This window comes from Equus caballus, chromosome 7 (genome assembly GCF_041296265.1).
Source record: "Equus caballus isolate H_3958 breed thoroughbred chromosome 7, TB-T2T, whole genome shotgun sequence".
Lineage (NCBI taxonomy): Eukaryota > Metazoa > Chordata > Mammalia > Perissodactyla > Equidae > Equus > Equus caballus.
The window spans coordinates 52,378,135-52,398,143 of NC_091690.1; the positions used below are offsets into that span (position 1 = coordinate 52,378,135).

General features: G+C 50.7%; 2 protein-coding genes across 6 annotated transcripts; one reads left to right on the plus strand and one right to left on the minus strand.

The window, feature by feature from the left end:
- Nucleotides 1–5,510: 5,510 nt before the first annotated feature.
- UBL5 (ubiquitin like 5) lies at nucleotides 5,511–7,113 on the minus strand. 3 transcript variants are annotated; one of them, XM_001493676.6, is made up of 5 exons: nucleotides 6,955–7,113; nucleotides 6,593–6,659; nucleotides 6,306–6,389; nucleotides 6,129–6,166; nucleotides 5,511–5,696 (listed from the first exon to the last, which is right to left on the minus strand). In XM_001493676.6, the coding sequence occupies exons 2-5, from the start codon at nucleotides 6,646–6,648 to the stop codon at nucleotides 5,653–5,655; spliced, it is 222 nt and encodes a 73-aa protein (XP_001493726.1). In that variant the 5' UTR covers nucleotides 6,649–6,659; nucleotides 6,955–7,113; the 3' UTR covers nucleotides 5,511–5,652. The 3 variants fall into 3 exon arrangements, with proteins under 3 accessions (XP_001493726.1, XP_070130218.1, XP_070130217.1); XM_070274117.1 differs by having other exon boundaries at nucleotides 6,874–7,042; XM_070274116.1 differs by having other exon boundaries at nucleotides 6,841–7,011.
- Nucleotides 7,114–8,404: 1,291 nt separating this feature from the next.
- Nucleotides 8,405–18,780, plus strand: FBXL12 (F-box and leucine rich repeat protein 12). 3 transcript variants are annotated; one of them, XM_023645462.2, is made up of 3 exons: nucleotides 8,405–11,898; nucleotides 11,990–12,149; nucleotides 17,336–18,780. In XM_023645462.2, the coding sequence occupies exons 1-3, from the start codon at nucleotides 11,795–11,797 to the stop codon at nucleotides 18,155–18,157; spliced, it is 1,086 nt and encodes a 361-aa protein (XP_023501230.1). In that variant the 5' UTR covers nucleotides 8,405–11,794; the 3' UTR covers nucleotides 18,158–18,780. The 3 variants fall into 3 exon arrangements, with proteins under 3 accessions (XP_023501230.1, XP_001493742.2, XP_014597389.1); XM_001493692.5 differs by having other exon boundaries at nucleotides 11,444–11,898; nucleotides 11,990–12,062; XM_014741903.3 differs by lacking the exon at nucleotides 11,990–12,149 and having other exon boundaries at nucleotides 11,570–11,898.
- Nucleotides 18,781–20,009: the final 1,229 nt, after the last annotated feature.

The following is a 20,009-nucleotide window of genomic DNA, read 5'->3' on the forward strand; positions in this document are numbered from 1 at the left end:
TCACAAATGGAGGGAGATGCTAATGGCACTTGGTGAGGAGAGGCCAAGGATGCTGCACTGTCTCCATGACAAAGAATTATCCGGCCCTAGATGTCAACAGTGCCAAGCTGAGAAACCCTGCCATAGAATAATTGTCAACACTAAGAAATCAGGGGCCGCCTGGTGGCTGAGTGGTTAAGTTCGTGTGTTCCGCTTCGGTGGCCCAGGGTTTTGCCAGTTAGGATCCTGGGCATGGCCATGGCACCGCTCATCACTGCGGGGCTTTGGGGAGAAGACGATGAAGAAGAAAGAAGATTGGCAACAGATGTTAGCTCAGATGCCACTCTTTAAAAAAAAAAACACTAAGAAATCAACATTGGTACACTACTATGTGTTAACTAGACTAGACTTAAAAAAAGTTTTCCATTAACATTCTTTTTATGTTCTGGAATCCACACTGTCATGTCTGCCTAGTCTCCTCCAACATGTGATAATTTCTAGGTCTTTCCCTGTCTTTCATGACCTTGATACTTTTAAAGAGTAGAATGTCCCTCATTGTGATGTTTTGTCACGATGGGGTTTGTCAGCTATTTTCTCATGATTAGGGTGAGGTTTTGCATTAGTGGGAAGAAGACCCCAGGGACCATGCGCCTTCTCAGTGCCCATCCCACCAGGTATTACTGTTGTATTGCTGGTTGTATTAGGGTATCTACTGCCACACAACAAATTACCCCACAACTTAGTGGACTACCATTTATGATCTCAGCTTCCGTGGGTCAGGAATCCAGGCACGGTTTAGCAGCAGGGGCGGCCGTGGTCTCATCTGAAGGTTCGACCGGGGCAGGATCTGCTTCCAGGCTCACTCACGTGGCTGCTGGCAGGATTCAGTTGCTAACGGGACGTTGGACTGAGGACCACAGTTCTTCATTGGCTGGGGGCCTCTCCAGCTTACATATGGCAGCCAGCTTTCATCAATGAGCAAGTGAGAAAGCAAGAGAGCAAGCAGGACAGACCCAGTTTCTTTGCAACCTAATCTCAGAACTGCCATCCTATCACTTTTGCCATGTTCTATTTGTTATAAGCAAGGTCCAGCCTATGCCAAAGGGGAAGGGATTACACAAGGGTGGGAATACTTGGAGGAGGGGATCTTTACCGGCCATCTTAGAGGCTACCTACCACGCTTGTGATATTAACTTTGATCACTTGGTTACGGCAGTATCTACACTTCCTATTTTCCCCTTTGTAATGAATGAATACATTTTTTTAAAGACTTTTTTTTTTAAAGATTTTATTTTTCCTTTTTCTCCCCAAAGCCCCCAGTACATAGTTGTGTATTTTTAGTTGTGTCTCCTTCTAGTTGTGGCATGTGGGACGCCGCCTCAGCATGGCTTGATGAGCGGTACCATGTCCGTGCCCAGGATTTGAACTGGTGAATCCCTGGGCCGCCACAGCAGAGTGTGCGAACCTAACCACTCAGCCACGGGGCTGGCCCCTGAATAAATACTTTTGATGAGATACTTTGAGACCGTGCAAATATCCTACTTCTGCTTAAACTTTCGCCCACCAATTTTAGCATCTATCAATGCATCTTGCCTACAGCAATTTACCACGATGGTGATACAATGGTGGGTGATTTATTTCCTTCTTCCCTTCTACATTTATTAATTGGAATCCTTTTGTAATGAACAGTTGCTCCTTTTCCCCCATTTATGTATTCAGTTATTGATATGAGCATGGGCTCAGGGATATTTATTTTATTCTTTGGGTTATAGTCCAATACTATCCCTATTTTGTTGCTCAAGTTGTCCCAAATTTGGCTACTGGGAACTCTTTCACAGGTTGGCTTCTATGCCCTTTCCACATGCTTCCATCCTCTTCCTTTGAGCACTTCTTACTTCCTGACACAAGATGCTCCAGGCTCAGCTTGCACTTTTCCTGCCCTAGCTCTGGAACCAATCCCTTCCCCAAGGAGCCCTAGTTTCTTTTTTTTTTTTTGGTTTGTTTGTTTGTTTTTGAGGAAGATTAGCCCTCAGCTAACTACTGCCAGTCCTACTCTTTTTGCTGAGGAAGCCTGGCTCTGAGCTAACATCCGTGCCCACCTTCCTCTACTTTTATATGTGGGACGCCTACCACAGCATGGCTGCCAGGCGGTGCCATGTCCGCACCCGAGATCCGAACCAGCGAACCCCGGGCCGCCAAGAATCGGAACGTGCAAACTTAACCGCTGTGCCACCGGGCCGGCCCCCCTTGTTTCTTTTCTTGGAGAATGTTATTTAGAAACCAAGATCTGGGTGCTGGGTATGCTCATTACTACTGGGGTGTCGCTGCTTCTGGTCCCTCTAAGCAGATAATGCATGGAAATATATGTACGTATACGGACATATTTGTATTTCTGTGTGTGTCTATGTACATATACATGAGTTCATACCAATGCTGCCAACTCTAATCCACTTCATTCTAACCACACCCTTCCACCCATCCCCACCTCCGATTTATTTGTAACTTCTTTCTCCAGCAGTGAGAAACCTGGCTCTCATTATCTACTATGTATTTATCCATTTGTTCAACCCTGTGTGTGTATACATGTACAAAACTAGTTTCAAGGGGCCAGCCTGGTGGCGTAGTGGTTAAGTTCACATGCTCTGCGTTGGTGACCCAGGGTTCGCAGGTTCAGATCCTGGGCACGGACCCACACACTGCTCATTAAGCCATGCGGTGGCAGTGTCTCACATACAAAATAGAGGAACATTGGCACGGATGTTAGCTCAGTGACAATCTTCCTCAAGCAGAAAAGAGGAAAATCGGCAACAGATGTTAGCTCAGGGCCAATCTTCCCCACCAAGAAAAAAACAAACTAGTTTCAGAATTTCTAAATCATACCACTGTGAGGAACATATATACACCAACCAGAGCAGTGTTTTTATATAATCCTTTTTGTTTTTAGCCTTTCAGTATCCAGCCAAAATACTTCCTAAGTTACTTTTTTCCAAAGCTCCTTTCTTCCCCACCCCCTTCAGTGTGGTCATGTGCTTCGTCTATAATATGGGCAGATTCATTCAACAGCCTGCATTCCATTTTCCTTCCCACATCCTCGTGGACAAATGCAGTCCTGCATCCACTACCACAGTTCCAGACAGGGCAGTTCCATCACCCCAAAATCCCTCCATTCCACCCTTTATTTTGTGTGAGGAAGACTAGCCCTGAGCTAACATCTGCCGCCAATCCTCTTTTTGCTGAAGACTGGCCCTGGGATAACATCCGTGCCCATCTTCCTCTGCTTTATATGTGGGACCCCTGCCACAGACACCAGGGCTTCATAAGCAGTGTGGAGGTTCACACCTCGATCTGAACTGGTGAACCCTGGGTCACCAAAGCGGAGCATGCGAACTTAACTGCGGCACCACCAGGCCAGCCCTGAGAAACTTAATTTTTAACAAAACATTTGGATTTTTTTACAAGCAGACATTAGCAGAGTCATCTTTTATTTATTTATTTATTTTTTGAGGAAGATTAGCCCTGAGCTAACATCTGCCACCAATCCTCCTCTTTTTGCTGAGGAAGACTGGCCCTGAGCCAACATCCCTGCCCATCCTCCTCCACTCTACATGTGGGACGCCTGCCACAGCACGGCCTGCTAAGCAGTGCCATGTCCACACCCGGGATCCGCACCTGGCCATCCAAACCGGCGAACCCCGGGCCGCCGAAGCAAACATGCGCACCCAACCGCTGCGCCATTGGGCCGGTCCCAGCAGAGTCATCTTTTAAAAATAAAATTGAAGTTTATGTAAACGCAGTGAAAAAAGCCTGACCTCGGGAGAGAAGGGGGTGAGAAGGGCTTTACTTTTGGTCTGTACTTTTCTGTAGTGATTTGAAATTAACAAGGAATCACCTTGCCAAGGCTGTCATGTAGTTAAAAAATTTTTGTTGGTTTTTTTTTTTTTAAAGATTTTATTTTTTCTCCCCAAAGCCCCCCGGCACATACATGCATACTCTTCGCTGTGGGTCCCTCTAGTTGTGGCACGTGGGACGCCACCCCAGTGCAGCTTAGATGAGCAGCGCCATGTCCGCGCCCAGGACCTGAACCAACGAAACACTGGACCGCCTGCAGCGGAGCGCGTGAACCCAACCACTCGGCCACGGGGCCAGCCCCTGTTGGGTTTGTTTTAAAACAGACGGGTAAAGGGGAGACTGAGCTCTAAGTGCAGGAGTAAGGGTACCAGGAAGCGGGCCTTTTTGGACATGTCAGGAGGAAGCAAAGCCTAGGGACAGGAAGGGAGCCAAGAGGCTGGGTAGGGAGATGACTAATGGAGACCAAGGAGAGACCATCCCCAGTGAACTACAGGCCAGCAGCATCCCAAGAAGCTTGGTGGCGGAAGGAAGGCAGAAGGCTGGGTAGAGCTTGGGGGGAGGGGCGGAGCAGTGGGCTAGCCTTGGATGTGGTTATGTACTGAAGAGGATGGCCAGGTCAATACAAAAGAGGATAGAAGGGATGGGGCAAGGTTCTAGGCGAAGTTTCCAAGGACTCCAGAGTGGAGGGCTCTGGGAAAGGACAGGGCCAAGGTCAACCTCAGGATGTGGGGCCAAGGGAACAGAGATGGGGTTTCTGGTGTCCTGTCTACCCACACCTGAGGGAAGAAGGCTGGAAACAGCTAATGGCACTATGTGCCAGGCATCCCGCCGCTTTCACGGCATCACCTCATCGAGATGCGGGGGCCATCAAGGTCGCCCTTTTTAGAGGAGGAAACTCAGGCTGACTCCCCCAAATTCCACTGCCAAAGATCAGTTAAGGGGCTGGCGTAGCAGTTAAGTGCACACGTTCCGCTTCGGCGGCCCTGGGTGCTAGTTCAGATCCCGGGTATGGACATGGCACCGCTTGGCAAGCCATGCTGTGGCAGGCGTCCCACATATAAAGTAGAGGAAGATGGGCATGGATGTTAGCTCAGGGCCAGTCTTCCTCAGCAAAAAGAGGAGGATTGGTGGCAGATGTTAGCTCAGGGCTGATCTTCCTCAAAAAAAAGAGGTGAGTTAAAATTCAGCCTATGGCATGCTGTCTCACTCTGTCCACTAGGATTTCCCAAGTGCCAGGGACTGTGGATGCTTACCCACGCTTTATCTCATCTACACTTGACAACACGACAGTGCAGTAAACACCTTCAGTCCCAGTCTGGATAAGGAAATGAAGGCGTAGGGTGGTTAAGTAACTGGGCCAGTGTCACCGCTGGTGGCAGAGCTGGGATTCCAGCCATAGTCTGTCTGAATCCAGAACCTGTATTCCAAACGACTACAGACTGTCCTTACTCACAGGCTCCTTCGTCTATTAGGATGACGATAATCCCAGGCTCTCTTGACCTTCGTGGCAAGCCCCAGCCCTCTGGGCTTCCAGTCAGGCTCCCAGTGTGCTGGCTTCCTCTTCCCTCACTGATCCAGTCGATCCTGACCTCTTATTGAGCAGCTGGGTACTGAGACAGTGACAACCAGATACCAACCCTCCCCTCATTAGATAGCCATCACTCAAAGATGACAACAACGAAGCAGCTTCTCAGTTTTTATTAACATCAGTCTTTAAAAACAAGCATCTATACCAGTGTGGGGGGTGAGGGTGGGAGGGGAGAAGAGAAGAGAACAGAAGAGAACAGAAGAGAAGCGGGCAGAGCAGGGGGAAGATATTCTGCTCTACTGGTAATAAAGCTCCAGGTTCATGCCATCGTGGATTTCATCTGAAGTAAAGGGTTAAGGAGTCCTCACTGGGGGCTCCATTCCCACCCCTCCCACCTCTCACACCTGGGTCTAGGGACCTGAGGACTCAGCCCAGGACCAAGGAAGCCATTATGGTCTGGGTGCTGCTGATTGGGAGATAATCCAAACAATAAAAAGAATCGTGCACGGGTCTCACTCCACCTTGACCAGTCTACACTCAGGTGGAGCTCAGTAATAAATATCTTGACCTTCAAGGGCCTTCTAAGCCGAGTCAAAATATCTCACCAACCTCCCCCAACAAAACGACACGGCTCTCATTTTCTAAATGCCTACCATGTGCCACATACTAACAAACACATTATGTACATAACCTCATACGGACTCCAGCACTGAACAAAGAAAACTTAGTCTGGGTATGTAGACCCTTCCTCAAGAAGTCACACAAAGGATACAGTCCCCCAGGGACACGTGGTCCTTAAAAATCGTGTACCTATGGGATGCAAAGCTTTCAGACAGACGCCCAAGGCGGCTCTTTATCCTGCATAAGCAAAGGGCTGCCGGCAGCGCTCCCCCAACCACAACCTTCTGGCCTAGTCCTGCCCAGCCCCCAGCTCTGCCACCGCACTCACCACTTCTTAAGGACGATCTTGTTCCAACGGGTGCCCGTTTGGGCTGCGATCAGCTTCTTAAGGTCCCCGATGGTGTCATCCGTGCTGGGCGCAGAGGAGTTAAGGAAAATGCAAGGCGGGGAGGTAGAATGCGGAAGCGGACCTTCCGGGACTGAATGCACCCTGCCAGGACCCCATCCGCCCCCCTCTCCCGGGTTTAACTAAAATCACCCTACAACGCAGACGGAGTTGCCTGCGTCATGCCCAGCACCCCCAGGGACCACTGCCTCTCGGCTGCCGGTGGATACTTGCACTTAACGCGGACCTTCTTGCCCAGACGGTCGTTGCAAACAACCTCGATCATCCTGTCTGGAGCTACACAGGGCGGGGGACGGGAGGCAGCAGAGTCAGGACTTCGGGGGTCTCCGAGGCCCCAAGATCCCCGGTTACAGAGCCTTACGTTCACCCTCCCAAGCCCCAGACCCGAGTCCTCCCGGGCCCCAGGTGCCGTATCCCGGGACCGCGGCCCCCAGGCAGCCGGGCCCCCACCCCTCGCCGCCATTCAGGCCGCCCCCAGGCCCGGCCTCGCCTCTCGCCGGCGCGCAGACCCGCGATCGCGGGGCCCCATCAGCTCTCCCCGACCCGGGACCGCTCTCCCTGGCCCCCGCACCTCCAATCGCCTGGAAGCAGCGGACGCCAGAACCTCGTCGCTCGAGGGCAGAGCCGGGGCCGCAGTCGACGCTGAGAACCGGAAGCGGAAGTGCGCCGCCGGAAGCGCCCGCTTCTGCTGCTCCCGGTGCCCGTCAACAGCCGGCCGGGTTCTTCCCGACCCGAGGCCCGGCTTTGGGGTCCTGAGCCTGGGCTGGGGGACATGTGCGGTCGGTATGCGGGGCCGAGTGGGGGTCCCGGCCCACGCAGGGGTGGGGAGGGTCGCGGAGGGAGAGTCGGGGGTCAGGGGCCGGCGCTTAGCCGGGTGGAAGCCGTTAATTGAGGCCCCTTCGCTATGGGGAGACACCGACTGTGTGGCATCTGGTGGGGACGCCAGGGAGGCCCGGGGGCCATCCCAGGAGGTGGGGTGACCTCTCTTTCCTGAGCCTGCCGACTCCTCTTCCTGCGGCTTCGGAGAGCCTGGGTCGAGTCCTGCCGTCGGCCCGGCCGGCCCCCGCCTTCATTCAAGTCTGGGCCTCGGAAGCATTGGCTCCTTGCTCCCCTCTGGCTGTGGCGCCCCCGCCCTGGGACACCGGGACACCGCGGGTGCAGACTACGGTCGATCAGCGAAGGAGCCGCCGCATCCTGGCCTGGAAACCAGCGCTTATTAGACTGGACGTTGCACACCAGCCTACAACACCCGGAGGCCCCTGCAAACAAAGCCTCCCAGGTCTGTTCTTGGAGGAAGGTCGCTCCCGCCCTGCAGGGGGCACTTTGTACCCAGATCTCAGCCTTACCTTTCAGCCCCCCTAGTCTGGTTCCCCAGGACTGGTGGGACAGGGGACACTTCTCTAAGTTCAACCAAAACAGCTGCTAATGGAACTGTTCGACTGTTCCTTCTCAGCCGACGGGATTCACTCTGAGAAGGGGCCACCACGTCCGATTCGCCCGATCCGCCTTCTCAAACTCGCATGGGAGATTAGGCGGAAGACATAAGAGGCCGTCCTGGGGAAAGGGCGGATGCTCTGGACCCTGTGGGGACTGGTCTGCCTTAGGGAGCTGGCTCAAGAGGCCGTCCCACAAGCTCGAGGCTCAAGGGCCTTCCTGCCACAGAACTTTGACCCGTCCTTCTCCAACGTCAGGGTCCCTCAGAGAGGGCTCGAGAGGGCAGGGAGTCTGAATGGAAAGCTTATTCAGATCGGAGGCACAGACCTTGGATCCAGACAGATGAGTCAAAACCCCAGCCTCATCCCTTCATGTTAAGCGGGATGGCCACAAGACGCTTCCCCTCTCTGATTCTCGTTTTTGTCATCTGTGGAAAGCAGGTAGCAAGTCCCACCCTAAGATTGTGGTAAGGATTGGTCTTGCACCAGCCCCTGACAATTCTCTAAGAGTTGGCAGAACAGATGGGGCAAGAGGGGAGATCAGAAGGTCCAGGGTGAGCTGAGGGGACGGATACTCCCAAGGAAGTTTGGAAGGAGCACATCTTTGCATTCACATAGAAATTCTGGGTCCCCTAAGGTGTTGATGCGGTTACCACTAGTCAGTAGAATTGCTGAGGCTCATTTTCCTCTTTGATGCTTTTTATTTCTCCAGATTGTCTACAATGAACGTGTGACTTTGGTAATCGGGGGAAAAAAGTAAATGTTAGTTTTTTTAAAAAAAGCTTTGGGGGGCCAGCCCAGTGGCACAGCAGTTAAGTTCGCACGTTCTGCTCTGGCCTCCCGGGGTTCTCCAGTTCGGATCCTGGGTGCGGACATAGCACCACTTGGCAAGCCATGCTGTGGTAGGCGCCCCATGTATAAAGTAGAGGAAGATGGGCACGGATGTTAGCTCAGGGCCAGTCTTCCTCAACAAGAACAACAAAAAGCTCTAATTTCATAAAGGCTGGGATTGTTGGGGGCTTGAGCTCCAAGGGGAGTGGGGGGGATCTCCTGGGAGGCTGGCAGCCCCAGCTGGGCTACGCCATCGTGAGGAGAGAGTAGGGGATGGGCAGCGGGAAGGCTCAGGACTATGCTGTACTCACTCTCTCTCCTGGACCCGGGAGGGCAGAGGAGGGGCCTCAGGAGACAGGGCACCTCACACCCTCCCGGCACCCTGGTAGTTATAATTCTGGGCTTCCCATGAAGGGACTCAGTGACTGCCCTTTGACGGGCCAGGGCAGCCGCATGCCTCTGTCTGGGCGGCAAACAGATCTGCTATCAGAGCTGCTCCTTTTAGGAGGAGGTAGGTGCTTCTTAGAAGGGAGGAGTTCTGGGCAAGACCCAGGGAGCCAGCTGGCAGGCCCCTTTGTCCTCTTGTTTCCTGGGGTTCTGACCCAGAGGCAGGAGCTGGTATGTGGAGGTCTCTTCCCTCCACCCTGTGTGCTGGTGGGGCAGGAGATGGTTCTTAGGAACCCCCTGTAACTGAGCCGGGGGCAGGAACACCTGGCTTCTGCTGAACGTAAAGGCAGCATCACCCAGGGTTCACCAGAGGGGAAATAGTCCTGCAGTACAGTGTGTCACGTGCTGTGAGGAGGGAGCCCAAGGCACTGGGAGCAGAGGAGACGTTGCCCCTGCACGATGACCGGGGCTTTCCAGAGGGAATCGTGACCATAGGGCACTGTGGGAGAGGCCCAGGCTCTGGCATTGGAAAGATCTGGGCTTGTGGCCCTGGCAAGTGACTTGACCTCCCCCATGTGATTCTTTTGGTCTTTCCTTCCACAGTCCCAAGATGGCTGCCAAAGCATGAAGCACTTTTTCTGTGCTTTTGGTGGAGGACAAATATCAAGGGGTTTAATTTATTAAGAAAACATTAGGAACTTTTTTTTTTTAAGGTACTGCTTGCACATGATAGAAATTCAAGCAGCACAAAAGTGTATACACAGCAGCATAAAGTCTCCCTAACCATGCAGACCCAGCCTCTCCCCAGGGGCAGCTGCCAGTAAGTTTCCATTTCTGAGCCAGCCCTGATGGCCTAGTGGTTAAGTGCTCTGCTTCAGCAGCCTGGGCCCTGTTCCCAGGTGTGGAACCATGCCACTTGTCTGTCAGTAGCCATGCTGTGCCTGTGGCTCATACCAGAAGAACTTACAACTATACACAACTATGTACTGGGGTTTTGGGGGGACAAAGGAGGAAAAAAGGAAGATTGGCAATGGATGTCAGCTTAGGGCGAATCTTCCCCTGCAAAAAAAAAAAAAGTTTCCATTTCTGAGAGTCTGCATCTTCAAACATGTGCTACGGAGCCTCCTAAGAAAATAATAAAACTTTTCAGATGTTAATAACATGTTCCAATAGAGACAGGGACTTTATATTTTCAAGTACATGCAATGTGTTAAGTTATGTCAATGGGCAGAAACAAAACAATTTAGTTTTCATACAGGCCTTTGTGTATAAAGCGGAACACATAAGAAATTGTGTATGTGTTTTATTGGAGATATATATGGATATGGATATATATGGATATGGATAGATATACACATATCTATCCAATGAGATCAAACTATATACACTGTTCTCTACACTTTTTGTTTTTTAAAGAAAACGACATCCTGGAGATTATTCCAAACAGCACAGAAAGATCTACCTCATTCTTTTTGACATCTTGAAATCCTAAAAGTGGGATTGTGGGGTACAATGGGGCTGCAATCTGATATTGCCAAGCAGCCTTCGAAGAGTCTGCATCAGTTCGGCCCCATCTGCAGTAGTGGAGAGGGGCTGTTTCCTCACACCAAGGCAGTGTGGGTACTTTCCAGCTTCTCATCTTTCTTAATCTGATAGGTGAGAAGCCAGAGCGTTTTTATTTATGAATAAGTGTGAGCATACAGATGTATATTTTTAGCTTTATTGAGGTATAATTGATATAACAAAAATTGCACACATTTAGTGTATACATCTTAATGACTTTTGCTTTTGTTTTAAAAATTGTTTTCAGCTTTAAAATAGTCTCCAATTCCTGCTTTTGTGTGTATTAAAAACATTTATTGCCATTATAGACTCTTGGAGCAGTGATTTAGTATAATTAAACTCACATGTCCCTTGACCCATCAAAATGACTCCTGATTATCCTGTAGAAATAAAAATATAGGATGCGCACCCATACGTATATATGGCCATACATGCATATATAATGAAGAGCCCTTAGCTGCATTAGTTTGTGGTAACAAGAAGTCTGGAAGCAACTTGAATGCTCATCACTACGGGAATGTTTAAACTACTGTTTTAAAAACGAGCGATCTACATTTGGTGGGAGTGTCGGCTCAAGACTGCCTCTGAACAGTTTGACAGTATCGGTCAAAACGACAGGCCCTTTAAAAAGCTATCTCACTTGTGCAAATTTATCCTGGCGTACATGCATCAAAAAGCATTATTAAGTAAACAGTGAAGACCACGCCCTGCACTCGAAGTCTAGTCTCGCCACCCCACCCTCCCCGCCCGTCACCGCCCCAGCCATGCCTTCCCGGCTTGATCCTCGTCCCGCCCTTAACCCCGCCCTTGATCGGCCTTACCTCCGTTAGCCACGCCCCCGTCTTCGTCACCGCCATGGCCACGCCCACGAGCCTCGTCCCCCACCTCCAGCCACGCCTTCCGGGACTGGTCCTCGCCCCAAGCCCCGCCCCCGGAGCCTCGTCCCCGCCCTAAGCCCCGCCTCCAGCCTTCGTCCCCGCCCAGCCACGCCTTCCGGGCTTAGTCCCCGCCCGCGGCCCCGTCCTCAGCGCAGTGTTCCAGTCCCGCGACACAGCCGTCTCTGCAGCCGGGGTACAGCAACGTCCCCGTGAGAGGAAAGCAAGACAGCCTCCGCCGGCTCCCGCGCTGCCGAGCCCCACTTCCCCACTTCCCGGGAGCCCCAGGTCGATCCCCGCGTCCCCTTCGCCGGAAGCGGAAATGCGTGTCGGCGGGATCATGGCGACGTTTGCCGACCTGCCGGACTCGGTCCTGCTGGAGATCTTCTCTTACCTCCCGGTCCGGGACCGGATCCGCGTCTCCAGGTGGGGAAGGGCCGGGCGGGGGGCGCAGCCGGAGCTGCGGACCTGGTCCCCGCGGGGCCGGGGTCGTTCTAACCGCGGTCCCCTCCCCCAGGGTCTGTCACCGCTGGAAGAGGCTGGTGGACGACCGGTGGCTGTGGCGACACGTCGACCTGACCCTGTACACGGTACGTGGGGCCGGCCTGGGCCGCGGCCGGGTGGCCCTAAATCGAGGACCACCCCTCTCACGCTGGACTTGGAGCCGGCAGTCCCGGGTGCGTCCCAGCCGCGTCGCTTACCTGCTCCTCCGCCACCTCCCGGCCTCAGTTTCCCCGTCTTCGAAATGGGGCAACCGAGATTCTGCAGGGAGTGGGCGTTGGTAGTGTCTGGCCTGTAGTCAGCATAGACGAATGCTGGTTTATGATTACATTACCACATATTATTATTATTGGTGAATTTTCGTGCAGAAATCATTTTCCATAGTCAATTTATTTCCAGAATGAATTTCCTGAGTAGTGCAACCGAGCCATTTCTCCTTTCTCCCGGTCGCATTTTATTGTTCTTGTTTTTATTCTTAAACTATTTCAAATATATAGAAATGTATAGAGGATAACGTGGTTTCAGATAACAACCGTGTCCTCACCACCTTGATTAACCTATTTTAACCTCTGCCCTTATTTGCTGCAGATCGTGTGAAATACACATGAAAATGTTATGTATACATATATGCGTATACAATTTGTAGAGATCTTTGTTGCACTTTTTGAAACCCTCCTCAGAGGCAACCACTATTAGAAAGTGGGTTTGTGTCCTTTCTTTTACATTTTTATTTCCTTCCTATGTGAGTGCCCTATATAAGCAATATACGGTATTGTTAACGTGTTTCTAAAGTTTAGATAATGCTTTTCTATTTATTTATTTAATTTTTTTTTAAAGATTTTATTTTTTCCTTTTTCTCCCTAAAGGCCCCTCCCCCCCCGTACATAGTTGTATATTCTTCGTTGTGGGTCCTTCTAGTTGTGGCATGTGGGACGCTGCCTCGACGTGGTTTGATGAGCCGTGCCATGTCTGCGCCCAGGATTCGAACCAGCGAAACACTGGGCCGCCTGCAGCAGAGCGCGCGAAGTTAACCACTCGGCCATGGGGCCAGCCCCGCTTTTCTACTATTTAGATAATTAAATGCTATTTTACTTACAGATCTATCTACAACCAGCTTCCTTCCCACAATGTCGCTTTTGAGGTTTATTCTAATTGGCGCTTGTAAATCTAGGTCTGTCTTTCTAACTGCTGTTAAATTAATGTGCCACCATGTGTTTCTCTGTTTTCCTGACAGACATTTAGGTTATTTCCAACTTTTTACGATTACAGTGTTATGAGGGAGTGTCTCAAACTTTACTGTGCATATGAATGTGTGGGGATCTTGTTAAAATGCACGTTCTGATTCAGCAGCCTGGAGTGGGGCCCCGGACTCTGGATTCTAACCTCCCAGGTGTCACGCACACTGCTGGTTCTTGTTCCATGAGAATATGCTGTGTGTGTCTTGTGTCCGAGTATGAGTTACTTGGAAGCCTAGAAGCTTGATTTCTTAGGGTAGAGTCATTTATACTTTATCATCTTCCATTCCTTTCTGCCATTCCAAAATCAAAAAGCCTGCAAAGTGAGTGTTTTTTTGGTAAGGTTGGCACAGATTCACTTGGTGGCAAAACCTGACCTGAGCTCATATGAGGCTGTCAATGTCCTTTTCCTTATCCCACTTAGAATAAATCGTCTTATGTTAGACTGAAAAATATTAGTCCAATAATGAGGTGCTGCCCTAGACCCCGATGATGGTATTATGTGTGGTGTCTGCACCATATGAATTCTGAATTCTGAACGCCCTCTGTCCCAAGGATTTTGGATAAGGAATTGCAGCCATGTATAGAAATGATTTTTATTGAGATTCACTTTTAAAGAATGATTTTTTTCCTGTATTAGTTGTTTTTTCCCACCATTTTATTATGAAAAATTCCAAACATACACAAAAGTTGAAAGGATAGAACAGAGAACACCAAGACACCCGCCATTAATATTTAACTACATTTGTCTTCTTCCTGTTGATGCATCCCGCCATCCCTCTTTCCATCCATCAATCCATCTAATTAAATTAGTTAAATTTTTTTTTTTAAGATTTTATTTTTTCCTTTTTCTCCCCAAAGCCCCCCGGTACTTCGTTGTGGGTTCTTCTAGTTGTGGCACGTGGGACGCCGCCTCAGCGTGGTCTGACGAGCAGTGCCATGTCCGCGCCCAGGACTCGAACCAACGAAACACTGGGCCGCCTGCTGCAGAGCGGCCACGGGGCCAGCCCCTAAATTAGTTAATTTTTTTTTTGCTGAGGAAGATTTGCCCTAAGCCAACATCTGTTGCCAGTCTTCTCCTTTTTTTAAATTTTTATGTGAGCTGCGACCACAGCATGGCCTCTGACAGAGGAGTGGTGTGGGTCCACCCCAGGAACTGAACCTGGGCCCAAGAAGCAGAACGCACTAAAATTAACCACCAGGCCACCAGGGCCAGCCCGATCCATTTTATTTTATTTTTATGTATTTGTTTTTTTCCTAAGCTTGGCACCTGAGCTAACATCTGTTGCCAATCTTTTCTTTCTTCTTCCTCTCTCCAAAGCCCCCCGGTACATAGTTGTGTATTTTTAGTTATGGGTCCTTCTAGTTGTGGCATGTGGGACGCCGCCTCAGTGTGGCCTGATGAGCAGTGCCAGGTCCGTGCCCAGGATCCAAGCTGGCGAAACTCTGGCCCACAGAAGCAAAGTGCATGAACTTAACCACTCGGCCCGGGGGCTGGCCCCTTCCATTTTATTTTTTAAGTGCACTTCCAAATAAGTTGCAGACATGAATCCACTTCATCCGTAAACCCTTTAGCAGACGTGATAGGGATTAACTGGAACATTTGTTTTACAGTTCTCTTTTTGAGATAAAATTTACATACTAGTGAAAGTTAATTTTAAAAAATCACACGAATCACGAATAATTCTCCTTGTAAAAACGTTGAAATAGTGCCACAGATGAAGCTAAGAGCCTTTGACAGCCGTCCTCTGGTGTCCGCATCCTTTCCCCTGAGGAGCCACTCTGAGTGGAATGTTTCCTTCCATCTGTCTTATCTGCGTTGACGCCCTTGCGTCTGTGTAGGGAAGAAACACCAGTGGTGACAGGGCAGGATTCGGCTTTGGAGTCAGGCTGTGTGGACACTTACCTCATCCTCTTGCAGCAAGATTCTGGCCAAGATGTGTTTCCTGGGGTGGCTGCCGCACGACCAGGCAGTTCCGTGCTCAGTGCCGAGCACTGTACCTACCAAACAGCGGATACTCAATGAGTGTTGACCATTATGTTGGGAATATTGTACCCACGTAAAATAAATGGTATTGGGGCCAGCCTGGTGGCATAGTGGTTAAGTTCGTGTGTTCCACTTCGACCGCCTGGGGTTCATGGGTTCAGATCCTGGACACAGACTTACGTACCGCTCATCAAGCCATGCCTTGGCGGCGTCCTACATACAAAGTAGAGGAAGACTGGCAACTGAGGCTAGCTCAGGGCCAATCTTCCTTACCAAAAAAAAAAATATATATATATAGTTTTTTTCTTTTATCTATAAAGCATCATTTTGCCACTCTTTCCCACAGGTCTTGAGGAATTACCCATGTTCGTATCTCTACATCTGCTTTGTTCTTAAATCCTACGTAGGTAGCTATTATGTTACCAATGGACGTTTTAGTTTTTTCCCTAGATTTTGCTGTTAAAACAGTGCTGTCAGAAACCAGTGTTTCTCTAGGGTGAATTCCAAAAAAGAGGTATTACTAGGTTGGGCAGTGTGTGCATTCAAACAAACTAAGGAATTAGTTTTTAAAAATAATAATAGATACACAGGATTCAAAATATGCAATATCGTAAAATGTGAAAAAAAAGGTCTCCCCCTAATTCTGTCACCCAAGTCACCCCATTCTTTCCCCCAGAGGCAGCAAATGCTCCCATTTTCCTTTGAGTCCTTCTGGAGATACTCTCTGCATGCAAAAACACAAACATCTCTATTCTTCAGAAACAAAGCAGGTGGTAGTGGTGTCCGCATTTTACGCTTCTGTAGAAATCACCAGATTGTGTCTGAGGTAGCCAGACCAATTCCCACCAGCAGGGCTGGAGATCTGCTTCTCCAAATCTTGGCCAACATTTGATATTACAAAACTTCAAGAGTTTTCTCATTTGTTGTTTGCAAGTAAAAGTTGGTTTACTCATTGGCTTTGTGCCCATTTAATTTTATTATTTTTTTTGGTGAGGAAGATTGGCCCTGAGCTAACATCTATCCAGTCTTCCTCCGGTTTTTGTATGTGGGACACCACCACAGCGTGGCCTGATGAGTGGTGTGTAGGTCTGCCCTCGGTATCCAAACCCATGAACCCCAGGCCGCCAAAGCAGAGTGCATGAACTCAACCACTGTGCCACCGGGCCAGCCCCTGTGTCCATTTTAAATTTAGCCTCCATGGCTTCTAGCCTTGTGAATTACCTTTTAGTGGCCAATATTTCTAGTAAGTTCCTTTCCCTGGCCCCAAACTTGCAGATCTAAATTTGGGCAGGAAGATTTGATTATTCTGTCAAAAGCAGTCCACAAATTTCATGCTATGCAGTTCCTTTTTAATTTCTTTTTCCTTCCTTCTTTTCTTTTTTGCTTAAGGAAGATCAGCTCTGAGCTAACACCTGTGCCAGTTTCCCTCTGTTATGTATGTGGGTCACTGCCACAGTGTGGCTTGACGTGTGTAGGTCCACACCCGGGCTCCAAACCCATGAACCCGGGCTCCCAAAGCACAGTGTGCTGGACTTAACCACTATGCCACATGGCTGGCCCCATTCTTTCTTTTTTCTTAAAGGTAAAATAGACATATAGTGAAACATACAGTGCTATCAGCTAGTTATATTTTGTTTGTTTGTTTTCCAGCAAGTCAAACTTCCAGGGTTTTTTTCAGCTTTTTGCTATTACCAGGCTGTGATTTTTTCTTTTGTTTTCAACCTGGATCTGATTTGCCCTGGACCAACGGCAGCTTTAGCCTTTGTCATTTTCCTTTTGTGTTACTGCCGCCACTGGTGGTGATTAAGAAAGTGATACAAATACCAGTGGGTCGCTTTGCTTTCTTCTTATTCCAGAAGATAATGAGAATCCACTCTGTGGCTAAGACAGCTCTGTTATGATCTTCTCTTTCCCCCATTGTTTTTGTTCAAAGCTAGAAATCAAAGTGACGGGGTTAAAACGTCTTGTCGCTCCTGGCCAGGTGTCTGGCCTGGCGAGGCTGGCAGTGGACAGAAAGGCAGAATTTCAAGGCAGTGCCAGACCCCCAGCTGGAGTTTATCGTGTCCAGGCAGGCAGGGACCCTGAAAGATGGCTCTGTATCTGCACCTCACACCCCGTCACCCATCTCTGCCTCTTACAGATGCGGCCTAAAGTCATGTGGCACCTCCTTCGCCGGTACATGGCGTCCCGGCTCCATTCACTGCGGATGGGCGGCTACCTGTTCTCCGGCTCCCAGGCCCCGCAGCTGTCCCCCGCCCTGATGAGGGCCCTGGGCCAGAAGTGCCCCAACCTCAGGCGCCTCTGCCTGCACGTGGCCAACCTGAGCATGGTGCCCATCACCAGCCTGCCCTGCACCCTGAGGACCCTGGAGCTGCACAGCTGTGAGATCTCCATGGCCTGGCTCCTCAAGGAGCAGGACCCCACGGTGCTGCCCCTGCTTGAGTGCATCGTGCTGGACCGCGTACCCGCCTTCCGCGACGAGCACCTGCAGGGCCTCACGCGCTTCCGTGCCCTGCGCTCGCTTGTGCTGGGCGGCACCTACCGGGTGACCGAGACAGGGCTGGATGCCGGCCTGCAGGAGCTGAGCTACCTGCAGAGGCTGGAGGTGCTGGGTTGCACGCTCTCGGCGGACAGCACCCTCCTGGCCATCAGCCGCCACCTCCGCGACGTGCGCAAGATCCGGCTGACGGTCAGGGGCCTCTCTGCCCCCGGCCTGTCCGTCCTGGAGGGCATGCCGGCCCTGGAGAGTTTGTGCCTGCTGGGCCCTCTCGTCACCCCAGAAATGCCCTCCCCGGCCGAAATCCTCTCCTCCTGCCTCGCCATGCCCAAGCTCAGGGTGCTCGAGCTGCAGGGCCTCGGCTGGGAGGGTCAGGAGGCCGAGAGGATCCTGTGTAAGGGGCTGCCCCACTGTATGGTCATTGTCAGGGCATGCCCCAAAGAGTCCATGGACTGGTGGATGTGATCTCACCTCTCGTCCCTGGGACCATCAGCTTTCATGAATGAGCCCCAACCCCTCTGCGCAGGCCTTGTGGAGGGCGCGTAACCAAGCTGGGGAGGCCTGAAGGCCACTGGGAGGGAGAACCGAGGCCCTGGGGCCTCCAGACCAGTGGTATTATTGTTTGCAGGCTGTGTGACCTCTGTGACATCAGCCAGCCCCTTGGAAGCCCGGGCCCCGCATCTAGAAGTGGGAAAGACCATAGCTACCTCATGGTTATGCTGCAAAGCCTTACTCTCTTCCAGCCCCGGGCCCCAAAAATCCTCAATGAAGGGTCGTTCTCAGGGTCATTCACAGGGGCAGGATGGATGCAGAAAGGTGGAGTAAGGAGTTCGAGGGACCTGAGGTGCCAGGCCCCTCGGGAATCCTGGAAGGAGTGTCTATGCCTATGCACCCACACAGCCACACACCCCTGACATACCTATGTGCACCTGGGAGACACGAAGAGAAAGGACAGATGTGACTCACGCTTTGATGATCAAAACTTTAATAAAGGTTCTAAATTATATGTTCTGTATTTTGTATTCTGTATTTTCCAAGTTTTCTACCATATATATTATTTTGCTATTAAATGATTTCTTTTCAACAAAGTGCTTTCATTTATTCATTCAACAAAACTTTCTTTCTGTTTCTTTTCTTCTCAAAGTCCGCCAGTATATAGTTGTATATTCTAGTTGTAGGTCCGTCCGTTTGTGCTATGTGGGATGCCACCTCAGCGTGGCTTGAGCAATGCTATGTCCACGCCCAGGATCCAAACCAGTGAAACCCTGGGTCACCAAAGTGGAGCGTGTGAACTTAACCACTTGGCCACCAGGCTGGCCCCCTTGACAAACATTTCTTAAGCGCCCGCTATTTTGCAGGCACTCTTCTGGGCACTGGGCCAGAACAGTGAAAAAACAGAAAAGATCTGAGAAGGCAGGTGAGGACACCCATGGATAGCTGTGGGGACTCAGGCAATGAACCAGGGTCACGTGATGGAGGTGTGGACATCTGGAAGGGTGGGCAGGGCAGGCTCTCTGACCCGAGACCTGAGAGGTGATGAGGAACCAGCCCTGGGAAGTGCTGGGGAAAATAGAAAAAGCAAAGACTGAGATGGGAATAAGCTTGGCATTTTCCAGGAATGGGAAGAATAGTCCATGTGGCTGAGGAAACAAAGGATGAGCAATAGAAAGTAAAGTTAGAGAGACGATGGGGCAAGGTTGGATGGGGCCTCACGGGTGGCTCAGGTTTTAGGGGTTCAGTAGGAAGCAACTCCTCTTCCTGTCTTTTGAGTCTGAACCACTTAAAAGATGCAGGTGGCAGACCAATAGTGATCATGGGCGCCCACCCGTGAGATGAGCGTGACTTCTGAGCTGAGCTGGGTAGGAGGGTGGGTGTGGCTCACCACCCGCCCGCCAGTCCAGGGCGCCTGATCTGTGGTGGGCAGAGTGGGGGGAGAGAAAAGGGGCTGAGAACAGCATCCTTGGCTCCTTATTCCAAGCTCACCCATCAGAGAGGACCGGATGTTTCTCCCATGTTTTTCCCGCTGCACAGTGGAGTGGAAATTCCTTCCCCACCTGGGTACATGAGGACTGGGGTATGAGTCCCTGCTCCCACCCCCTGATGTGGCTGTGGTTAGGGTCTACTTGCCCCACGCTGTGACCAAAACTGGCAGCTCCAGCCCTGGACACCTGGGGAACTGGGTCGATCCAGGCTGGAGCGTGGGGACTGGAGTAGTCTCAGGAAGGGACATGAGATCTGTTTTGCTGGTGGAGGGTGTCTGGAGATGTGTGGTCTGTTGTAGGGAGTATGATGGAGGGGTCAACAGCAGCCCTGTGCT